The sequence below is a fragment of the Azolla caroliniana genome, unplaced genomic scaffold (genome assembly GCF_043228905.1).
Source record: "Azolla caroliniana isolate FFs.n. ecotype wild unplaced genomic scaffold, voAzoCaro1.0.p SCAF_10, whole genome shotgun sequence".
Lineage (NCBI taxonomy): Eukaryota > Viridiplantae > Streptophyta > Polypodiopsida > Salviniales > Salviniaceae > Azolla > Azolla caroliniana.
In genome coordinates this window covers 9,963,335-9,975,116 of record NW_028230445.1, presented here as the reverse complement: position 1 = coordinate 9,975,116, position 11,782 = coordinate 9,963,335, and the positions used below count along the sequence as shown (strand labels likewise).

At 37.5% G+C, this 11,782-nt stretch overlaps 1 protein-coding gene across 1 annotated transcript; it reads left to right on the top strand.

The window, feature by feature from the left end:
* Window positions 1–718: 718 nt before the first annotated feature.
* Window positions 719–7,463, top strand: LOC147859008 (receptor homology region, transmembrane domain- and RING domain-containing protein 5-like). Its single transcript, XM_087326041.1, has 4 exons — window positions 719–884; window positions 1,153–1,383; window positions 5,853–6,245; window positions 6,338–7,463. Exons 1-4 carry the CDS (start codon window positions 734–736, stop codon window positions 6,922–6,924), a joined length of 1,362 nt encoding a protein of 453 aa, XP_087182167.1. The 5' UTR covers window positions 719–733; the 3' UTR covers window positions 6,925–7,463.
* Window positions 7,464–11,782: the final 4,319 nt, after the last annotated feature.

Sequence of the window (11,782 nt, the reverse complement as noted above, 5' to 3'; positions counted from 1 at the left end):
AGCTCATACATGTACATATGTGTTATTCACACATCGAGACTTGGTGCTTAAAAGTATGAATAGCCCTTCGTAGGAAGGAACCACACATCAAGAAAACTTTTGTACTTAGGTCCCATGGGTCAATATCGGCCTCTCTATAGACGCGAAAAATATTTATCTATTTATCTATCCCTCACTCACACAAGCAGGCACTCCATCAAACAAAACAAAACAAAACAAAACAAAACAAGAGAAAAGCCAAAGTGTGTGTTTTTTGTGGGTTTCATCTACCTATCTATCTCACTCACTCACGCAAACATTCTGACAAAACAAAACAAAACGAAACAAAACACGAGAGAGTGTCCATGAAGAGACAAAACAATAGTGAAAGGCCAAACAAAAGGTGTGTTTGTTTTTGGGGGGTTTTCATCTAAGAGAATGAAGAAGATAAGGTTGCTTTATTTATTTTATTTTATTTTATTTTATTTATACGCAGCTAATAAAATAATTACATAAGAATATGAGATAATGCCTTCGTATGTATGTATATCCGTATCCGTATGTGTATTTGTCATCCCAAATATCCGTATACGAGACAGAGAGAAGTACATACATACATATGTACATACATACATCTCTCTCTGTGGATGTATGTACCTACCTTTCACTGTCTGCGTCTGTTTCTGTTTCTGTACCTCTCGCATTCCCTCTGTTCTGATTTTCAGGACTAATACCTGCTTTGAATTGAACAAATATGTGGCGCAATATCCTGCTAATCATTACCCTCTTCACTGGATATCTGTCCTTCTCCAACTATCCTGCTCCTGCAGGCGGCGCTGCTGCGGCCGTTATCCTCATCTCCAGCTCCTCCACCCTCACCTTCCGCTCCATCCAAGCTACCTTCGGTAAGCAGCGCTTCCTTTTTTTCCCCTTTTTTCCCATTCCAGTATCACTCAAAGCAGTGCCAGTATCTAATTCTAGAAGCACTAATATATTTTGGAACTTAGAATCAATCAAAACGTCGCAAATATATTTTTGCTCACCTATTTGAAGAGGTTTCATCTTCTACTATATATATCTTGTCTATTCATTTGTCTAATAATATTAAAGAACCAGGCATATATACAGTTGTTGTAATGACTCGGAACCATCTTTTGCATGTGCTATGTGCAGCTACGCCTCTTCAAGGCTCCGCTATCGGTGGCTTTGTGGTACTTGGGAGCCCAGCGACGGATGCATGCTCTCCTCTCAAAGCTCGGAGTGATAAGTGGGCTAGCAGCTCACCGATCTTGTTGGCAATGCAGGGGAACTGCTCAGCTGAGACAAAAGTTCGCAATGGCCAAGCTGCTGGTTTCACAGCAATTATCATCTATAACAATGAGTCTGGCTCGAATGTCACTACAAGTGAGTATAAACATGGCATCCTCACACCATTTATTCTTGATGGATGGGATTTCTATAATAAAACAATCTCTTATTAGTACTAGCAATGACACCAATGAGGAGGTTGTTGGTGTAGATGGGATATAAAACTCCTCATTGGCATTCAGTTATGGGATGGCAACAGTTTTTCTGTTCTTTTCTCTTTTACGGTAGTTTTAACTAGAGGATAGTCCCATGGGTACAGCAGACATATCTAGAAGAATCATTTTGGAATACTTGATGCCCATGAATTGCTACTCTATGTAGATTCTACGCCATAGCCAGCAACCCAACCAGATTGATGGATACTAATCATTAACATTGTGTAAGGTGAGTAATCTATTGGTAGTTTGGAAGTTCAAGTCCCCCTGACGAATTATGTTTAGTAAATTAGTTAAAATCACCTGATCTAATTTAAAATATGGACATTGGTGTAAAATCCACGCTCGGACAGATTTTCATAGCACAGCAATGCTAATATATGCAGCCAGCCACTAGTTGCCAATTACAGGTGAACAACTGCAATAGTGCCTTAGTGCTTTCTATAATGGTGATGGTGCATTGCGATACTAATTTCCTCGACTCATTGTAGGGAATGTATGCTATTGTTATCAGGACAATTTCATGAAGATGCAACATAGTTCTTGGGAGTTTTTCGGTGTTATCTGTACTTAAGACAAGAGATGGGATAGTGACGGCGCCATCCCTCTGTAGACATTTCTTATTGTAAGGCCAGGGTATGTTATTATGTTTTACACAGACAGAAGATGATCATACACAACTTCTTCATGCTTTCAGGCTTCAGATCCAAGGCAGATGTATGAGAAGCTGAATATGACAAATATAGGGTGGGGGCAGGGTTATGAGAGGAATGGAGGAGAGGTTGAGGGTACTTTGCAATATGAAATTTATATTCATACAACCACTAGTAGTTCCATAGAGTTGATGAGTAGAGAAGAACCAATAGTAGTTCCCATGGATTCATGACACAGAAGAAACATTTAATGGTTTATGTATCTTTTTGTATTGTATAATACAGTGCCTTTGACGAAAATAAGAGCATAGTGATGATATATTAATGTGCATGGGGGCAACAGAACTCCTGGACTAAAGATCGTTTCAAAGAACTCTTCCCAGGTGTGTAGGTGGGGGATTTTAAAATGGTAGCGCACATAAAATGTCAAAAGCTGAATTCAAGATAAAGTTAATTGCTCAATTTCCCTATTTTGATCTTCCACATGTTTGGTTTTGTGACTGAGCATATGCACGACGAGAATGCTGAGTCTCATTGTCATTAGCAGTCAACCTTATAGGAAGTCCTGAATATCATACCAAATGTCCTTATATGAGACATTACAAAGTACATGTTCTTTTGTTTTTGGTGTGGTTAGGATGTAGCAACAGAATAGAGCTCGAAATAAAAATAGAGACATACATCCATGTAGCCTATATTTGTATATTAGGAACAAAATTGATTATATTAACAAAAGGGACTAGAACAGCCAATTTATATAAAGCGGAGATGTGGGACGTGAAGTGGCTGTTTGGTAGTCAGGTGATGGTTGAACTACCAAATAGTTACAATCAATCTTTAAATAAATGGGGAAGAAAATCTCACTTGATGATAAATGCCAAAAAGATAATAGATAGAGAATCTGAGAAGGGAGATGTATTTAGAGTGTAGATTTGAAGCTGCCACCCTCCAGACCTCCTCGCAGCTCTAGAACAGTGGTCCAACATTGACTCAATGGAGGAGCTGATAAAGGCTTTTGCTTGAAATTGTCTTAGGAAACAAATTAGCCTCATTTCCTTGAATGGGACAGTAGACCAAGTTGATGACTTAGGATTCCACTCACCACAAACAAAATGGTAATGCATTTCAATACCTAAGAACTCGAACAACTGCTTGCCACTGACTGTGTCTTGGAGCTTGCTCTTCCCGAAAACTTGTCGTACTAGACTTTTGGCAGTCCTGGAAGGAGATTCATTATGTTTCTGTGATCCTATCAGAAGATTATCAGCAAAGCTACAGGGTTTTGATATGTTTGTTTGGCCTCTAATAGGCTGAAAATTAACATGCATAAGTAGGTTTGCATTGGCTGTCCAGAATGATATGCAGCAGATCTTGGTCGCCAATAAATGTTGCTATCTTGACAATCTATAGGTACTAGAGACTTGGATACCCATTTGGCCTCTCATTTAATTCACTAAGTAGATGACACTGTGGAATGTACGGGGTCTGTTTGGTCTCTTCTCTCGACACCCTTGTCATCGACAGATAAAAGCCATTATCTCCCGCCATTGTAGGTGCTTCCCTCGCTTCGGAGACATTTCCATTCTGGATCGACCTATGCTAGAGATCTTTCGAAGACAAAAGCCACAATATACCTAACTTGAGAATCTCACATGTGCCAAAAACCAGACTCCCTCGTTGCTTCTCTTTTCATCTTATTTACTTTTATATTTACTGTGTAGTATTTATTTTATTTTGATTTGTTCTCAAAGACGAGACAACACTCAAGATGTAATCTCTTATTTGGTCTTATAGGCCATTTTGGCCTCTTAAAAGACGTTAATATATCTTTCTCTTTCTCTCTTCTTTACTTATCTCTATGTGTTTCTTTTCCTACATTATAGACACTTGATCTCATTCCAATTGTCGATAAATCTGTAATGTAGGTATGCTGTGGCTGCGGCTAAATCAGATCAAATCAATATAATTAATAAATTCTGAGCTCATCGAGTGGACTTCAGGGATGAATACTAAATTTTAGTTATGGCTGTTTGAAATACAAGTTTTAAAAAGTGTTAGAGTTTTTTGATTCATATGAATGAAGTGAAATATTTTTCAGATTAGATTCTAGATATTTTTTCAAGCACTACAAATAAGCATTAACCAGATATGCATATGCAATACATCTTCCAAATATATATCAAAATAAGAAGTTCAAACTCATGACCCCTTAGACTATATGATTGAGGTGAGGAAATAGAGGACAGAGGGCATCCACTTAGGAAAGGAAGAAAGATACATAGTAACGTTTATAAGAGGTCAAAATGGCCTATGAGACCAATTGAGGGATTACATCTGAAATATTTTATCTTGTTTTTAATATATTAAAAGTATGCCTCGTAGACTGCATGCATTTAAGTATTCGGACAGCCATACTGGTTTTTTATGTTGTTTTTCAATCCAAAACATGGATGTTTCTATTTTCCTTCTAAAGTGATCGCTCTGGAATGGTCTATTTATCTTTCTATTACACAGTCACAAGAAATGAATATTGTAAGATTAGATTCTAAATAGTTTTACAATCACTTATGCAAAACTAGTATAAATGGAAAATAGATGCATTCGATCTTCCTATTATATCATAATAAGAAGCTCCGGCCATGACCCCTTAGACTAGGTCAGGAACGGAGAAGGGAAGATGACATTCACTTAGGAAAGAGATCTATAGATATTGTCACAAAGGAAATAGAGGAATATGGATGATATTTTCTTAGAGAAGAGATCTACAAATAATCATCAGAGAATGGCTGATTGATATTTCTATGGTACAGCCAAATGATGATATGAGTGACAGGAAGAGGATAAAGAGATGGTCTACTCAGGATTTTTCACATTGGTAACTTTGGATTTGAGATGGTCGGCATCCTGCTCCTTAGTTTGGAGCTCGGCATGACTTGATGCCATGTGATATTTGTTCTCGCATACTGTGCAGATTGGTAAACATATTTTGATTAGCTAGCAAGATGCCATTTTGATATGCTATGCAACTGGTTGCATCCTGACCTTTGGTCAACTGTTGCATAGTTAGTTTTGGACCTCAGTTGCTATCTTAATACAAGTCTCCGGGATGCTTATTTCCAGTGGTACGTAGGAGGTCAGAATTGGGCCATGATCCCAGTTGTGGCAGGTGTGAGTATCTTGTTCCTGAATTGCTGGCTCATCGCCTACGTCTCTGCTCACATGGTCATGAAGTGTGGTATGTTGCTGGTCTATTGCTTTCACGTGGTATCTTGCACAAGGATGTTCTCTTTAGGAGCAGTTGTCTAGCTACAACAAAAACTGAATGTGCATTTATTCTGAGCAGTTTTATCTGAACTTTATCTTCATACTCACCACTATTGGATACTCTAGAGGCAAACAAGGGAAAAAGAGAGTACACAGGGTGATTTGAAAATCAATGTTTGCACCTTCAGAAGTGTGTTTTATAGGCAGTATCAGTATCACAATGCTTTTTTCCCATGTGCAAAGCCCAATGTTGCTTTTATTGATAGTTTATATTGCTCCAAATATTTTTTTTCTTAATTATCAACGAATCAAAATGCAAGAAATTGTGGAGTAAAAAATCAACCTCACCAGTCTACTTACACATGATTGTAAAATTTGTGTTTTCTTTCCTTTTGGTAATTCAAAGTTTTTGCACTTTTGTTCATGATTTCAGTGACAGGAAGCTCAGATGGCATCACAATACCAGCTGTATTTGTCACAAAAGCAGCAGGTGAAACACTGGCTAAATATGCAGACGATGCAACCGCGAGTGTTTGGATTTTTCGCAATGATGAGGATACTATTTGGTCCACGATGGTATTTGCACTGATTTTCTTGGTTGCAATTGCTGCGGGATTTGTTACTTGGTGTTTTGTAAAAAGAAACAGGAGTAGACGACGTTCTAGATTTAAAGGACCATGTGTAATCAGTTCACGTATTGTCGAAGCCATGCCAACTGATATCTACCAAGTCATTGGCAATGAAAAAGCTGCTCAAGAGTCATGCACCATATGCCTCGAGGACTATATTCCTGGTGAAAAGCTGAGGATTCTACCATGCAGTCACAGTGAGTGGAAATATCCTGTATTGATTTTATACGTGATTTAAGTCTTGGAAGGTATTTTCCGTAAACCTACTATGATCTGTTGACTTTTCCAGGATTTCATGCTAGTTGTGTTGATGCATGGTTAACATTGTGGCGAGCTGTGTGTCCTATGTGCAAGCGTGATGCCCGATATGAATTTCCTGATCTTCAAGCTTCAGAGAGAACACCATTGCTAGGTTTTGCTCCCATGTGGGCCTCATCATCAGAGTCACCGCCCATCAAAATCCCCCCTTCCCATTCTGATTTTTCAAATGGTTATCTTGGCTCTTCATCATGCTCCAAAGGCAGTGCATCATCCTCTAAATTTTACCAACCTCCATTATTGGATAGTAGCCTCAATGCCTACAGGCAGTTCACTTCTTTGCAATCGTCATTGGAGGCTTTCCGAGCTTCACCTTACTTCACACCTCCCTCATTTTCCCATAACCCATCTCCGCTTCTTCCAGGATATTCGGGTGCTGTGGGTTCCCTCCCACGATACTCATATAGTTCGTCTCGGGATATTGGAAGTAAATCATTTTTGAATCCAAAGAGAGCAAGTTGTGCATCACCTGTTGTTGGGTCATGTTCTTCACTATCTAATGGCTCCCAGACTACATATCTCAATCCTGGTAAAGGCAAGAATGCACTAGATGTATGACACTACTTGTGTGTATCATAGTTCTCATAGTATCATCAAATTATTCAAGCATACTGTTATATGATTGGATGGTACCTCACGCGTGAACTGCAAAATGAATATAATAGGGGAAGGCAATCACGGTAAGGATGCTGGCTGAATATATGCAGCAACAAGCACAAGGATTTGAGCATAGTTTGCCTATCTCTCTGATTTTCTTTGTTTGAGAATCTGATCTCATTTGCCACATCTGTATATATATAAATGCGAGGATTTCAATATATAACAAAAGCTCCTTTCATAAATTAAAGAAAGGGTATAGAGGAACAGTTTGTCTGTAAATATATTTGCCTTTGAAGCAAATTATAGAGTGCTGAATGTGTTGACTCTGATGTATGGTGAATATATTGATGCAGATTAAGTATATTTATGTTTTTTGTATGCTGATGTTTCCTTTTGTATGTTTCCAAGACAACCATGGGACCTTCTTTTGGAAGAGCTTAGAAGCCATGTGCTTTTGTCCTCTACTTGATTAATGTGAATTGGTTGATTTGGTTGTACATTTCGAGCCCACGTTTGATGTATGTCTACTAAGAGTTTCAATGTTGAAAGACATTATGGTCCAATTTCTCTTTTATAAGAGGGAATGAAATTCCTTTTAGATTTATGCTCATGTGGGGCAAGATGATATCACCCCATGTATTAGGGTGAAGGTACTGGCATTTGAACACTTGCTAAGTGTTGTTTGTTCTTCTCAAAACTGTGTTTTAAGTGCATCATGTGGTTATAAAGTGCATTATTGGTCTAGAGAACTGTGAAACCTTGGATTTGCATTATGCATACACAGCATAGCACATGCCACAAACCATGCTCACACAAAAATGAAATAAGAGGTACATATTGGAATCACCTGCTAGCATGTATCATTAGTAGAAGGCCACCAATGAATTTGTATGCCCCAATTAAGTTCAAAGAAATTCTCCTCTTTGATTAGTTCGAACATGTTTTTGTTTCAACTTACTGCCTTTTGCATCATGTAATGCTACATTATAATTTGTTCACGAATCATGATTGTCCTTGAAGATATAAACCTACATCATGACCTAGCCATAATCATTTCTAATTTAATAGGTCGTTTCTCCTAACATCTTTGTTATCCTCTTTCTACAAAGGTTGAAGAGACTTTGTTCTTTTAGCCTTTTGTAGGAATGACTTCTAATGTTGCTTTAAGGTAAGGAAATATTTTACTAGCCATTTTCTTACGTTTCAAAATTGGGAGTACTAATGTTTCAAATTTGAGAGTACTAGAAACTTAGATGCCAAAAGCATTGAGGCCATCACTTTACATCCAATTGTGCATGCAACCTCTTACATATGTACAACTACAAATGTGTCATGAATTGACAACCTCATAATAGACTATATGATATGCCTTACAATTACAACATTAAAATGCTTCACTCCTTTATGACCTTAATAGAGTTCCACTTGCATAAGAGCTCATAAGAATCCAAATGGTGAGCATCTCAAACTTTTGTAGTGAGCTTCTCTCCAACGTTACTAATCATGGTGTCACTACAATAGGAGTCCCACTTCCAATATACTTGTTGATACTATAATTGCCATATGGTTCTAAAAGGCTTACAGGCTCTTGAAAGAGTTGGCATAGCTACAACTTGGTAGTAGAGTGAGGAACAAACCCAAGGACAATTTCTAACATTCCCTTTAATACAATCGGTCATTAGCCCTAATGGTAAACCCATGTTCATGTTCTTTTGCTTGCACCTAGATTAACTTCTCTATCTTCTTAGGTCTTAGGACCTTCCTAAAGAGATCCACATTATTCTCCACTATTGGACAATAATCAAACTTTACACTAGTCCATGACTAATGAAGTTTGACTAAGACATGTTTCTACTTCTTTCCATGGACAAAACTACATGTCCCACATTGTTGCTGATTTTGACATATGGCATTTTCCTTTGTCGAACATCTTCCTTTTTATCACTTTTATTATTGCAAGCAAAAGAGAATTCAAAATTCGTATTCTTCTACCATCTGCCAAATCTCTAATTGCTTCTCTTGTTTTTAGATCCTAATCTTATTGCTTCACTCATTTTGATTCTAAGATATCTCTAAACTTCTACAAGCTTCAACCATTTGCCCAATACCTAATTGATTCTCTAGTTTTAAGATCCTAATCTTACTACCTAACTAAATTTGTGTGTTTAATAAGTTGCAACACAAAATAACTATCCCCGAACGATTGTGAGCATGAAATGTAGATTCCACCCTCTCAATGCTTGTGCATCCTTACATTTGGAAGGATTGTGATGATCAAGTTGTTTGGCATACACAAATGAGCTCAAACAACATAACATACTAACACAAGTGGAAGTGTTAAAGTACTCATAAGATGCTCTAGGAATAAAAAACTTATGTAGAAATGCAACAATTAACTTAAAGTTAGAGGTTCTTTAATAATGTGTGAAATGGTCTTAGGGATTTTGTTTTTTGTAAAAGAGGTATAAAAGGTCACATTTTGAATCTCCTTAGAGGTTTTCTCTTTACATTTAATCTACAGTTTCCTCTTGAGATCTAATGGTCACTCTTCCGATCAAAGTTAACTCATTAATAAAATTTAGTTCTTCTTACTCTTATTTGTGGCTTATATCTTGTTGAAGCGATTAAGATTCTTGTTGTTATGCACACATAACATTGTGAGGGTAGGTCACTAATATTTGGTAGGATCTATGATTTCTCCTGTGACAATATTTACATAAGTGAAGAGTATGTTAGCTAATGTTAGAAAGGGACTAATGTGATTGGATAGAATGAATGATAGGTGCATGCACTATCATGATCTTGACAACCTATGAATGGAGAGTCTTTTAGAGAGGCATATCTATTCAAGGGCCTAGGTAGAGGTATACATAAATATGAGGCCTAGCTACCCTCATAAGGACATTACGTTGGAAGGTTGCCGTCTTAAGACACCAGTGGTGCGGGCTAGGCTTTTGTCACGACGATCATGTTATCTCTTCCAAGGTATTCGTCATCCTAATATCCAACGGTATGGGACATCAATGGTAGGTTGGCTATGTCTTGATCATAGCTCGAGGGTGGTCGAATGGAACGGGTTCTTCTATCCAATCTATTTACCTTATTTTACTTTATTGGTCTATTGATTAATAATAGACTCTTAACACTTATTGCCAAGTGAGAGTTTTTGTTTAATTTTTGGTCTTGTTTGTGAGTCTTTTGGTTTATTCATGTAAGCAAATCGTGCTTTTTGAGGATTTAAGGACTTTGAGAAAACATCCTCCACCCATCTTGCCAATATTAGGGCACATGGTCATGGAACCCCAAAAGACAACCTTAACTAATGAGTTCAAACATGAACCAAGGTCTACTTACAAGTACAACTCCTAGAGAGATAATGTCTTTTTGGTGCTGCTACCAGGGATTAATACAACAATTCAAATTTAAGATTGAGTCTTTTGTAAGCTCACACTATGTGTGCCATGAATTAAGGGAAAATATTTGAAAAAATGAAATTCAAGACAAAAAAAAACAATTTGAAGCACATCCAAATAAAGAAATCACACCCTAAATGGACAAGTTTAGATCACTAAACACCCCAATTTCTTTTAATTTAAAACAATCTCAAGAGAAAGAGGAGAGTCCTCAAAAAGTGTGGTTGTATGCATGGAAACAATGATGTCCACATTAGGGTGTCAACTAGAGAAATTTGTGTATCGGTGTGAATATGTAAACGATGGTTTGAATGTGGAGTTCGATATGTGTCATGTTCCTTGAACTATGTAATCATGACTTTGACCATCGCCACTTTGATTTTGTGGTTGTGAAGTAGGTAACTTTGTTTTGGTATAGGGGTTGCTACAAGCATAGCCATTGTAACCACATGGAATAATGAATGATAGTTCTCTAGGCTTAAGGTTAGTAGGTGTGGGCTAGTTCATCAAGAATGAAGGGTAAGGATTGAGTTTTTTTCAATCCTACTATGGTAATATTTTTTCACTTGATTGCTTGTAATGAAGTAGTCAAGTGTGAATAGACAAGGACCTAAGGGTTGAGCCTATGAAAGACTGCTAGCAACCTTGATGAACGGGACAAGAGTTACTTTGTGGAGACTTTGTTAATGGGCCAAAACCCTAACTACATACACATATTCCTCCTGCTTAATCCAATGTTTGATCAATCTGTGTACTCGGTGGTGGTTAGGTTGTTTCGCATAAAATTTTCCTTGTTTCCTCCTTGATTTTATTTGCTTAATGTTAATGAGCTTCTACAATGGTGATGGTGAGTGACTTGGTGATGTCAGGTGGTGGTCACAATGAGGTTAATCAATGGATGATGGAGAACTACACGGTTGAGTGCTAGAGTGATATGTTGTTTTTTTCTGTTGTTTCCTTGATCTTGGTAGCCATCGTCATCATTCAAGTGATCATTCACTAATATTGTAATTTGGCATCGTCAAAACTCTTAATATAGTAATTTGGCATCGTTGAGAACTACATTTGTAGTTGTGATGCATGTTGTCGCTCCAAATGTCCTTGACATCGACCATATGGGTTATTCCAACCCTTACCAACTCTTGATGGTCTATGAAGGTCTACGTCATTGGATTTCATCACAAATCTTCCATCTTCCAAAGGTTTTGAAGTGAACCTTACTATTGTGGATTGGTTCACTAAGATGACACATTTCCTTCCATGCATAAAGACTATCAATAGTCAAGAGATAGTAGATCTACTTATGCGTGAATTATTTCAGCATTGTGGTCTTCCTAATGACATCAATTGTGATTGAGACCCACAATTCATCTCGAAATTTCAGAAACACTTGCTTGGACTCC

Coding starts and splice junctions, on each gene's coding strand:
- LOC147859008 (XM_087326041.1), top strand. CDS start 734: ATGTGGCGCAATATCCTGCTAATCATTACCCTCTTCACTGGATATCTG. Junction 885..1,152: donor CTCCATCCAAGCTACCTTCG/GTAAGCAGCGCT, acceptor TGCTATGTGCAG/CTACGCCTCTTCAAGGCTCC. Junction 6,246..6,337: donor GATTCTACCATGCAGTCACA/GTGAGTGGAAAT, acceptor TGACTTTTCCAG/GATTTCATGCTAGTTGTGTT.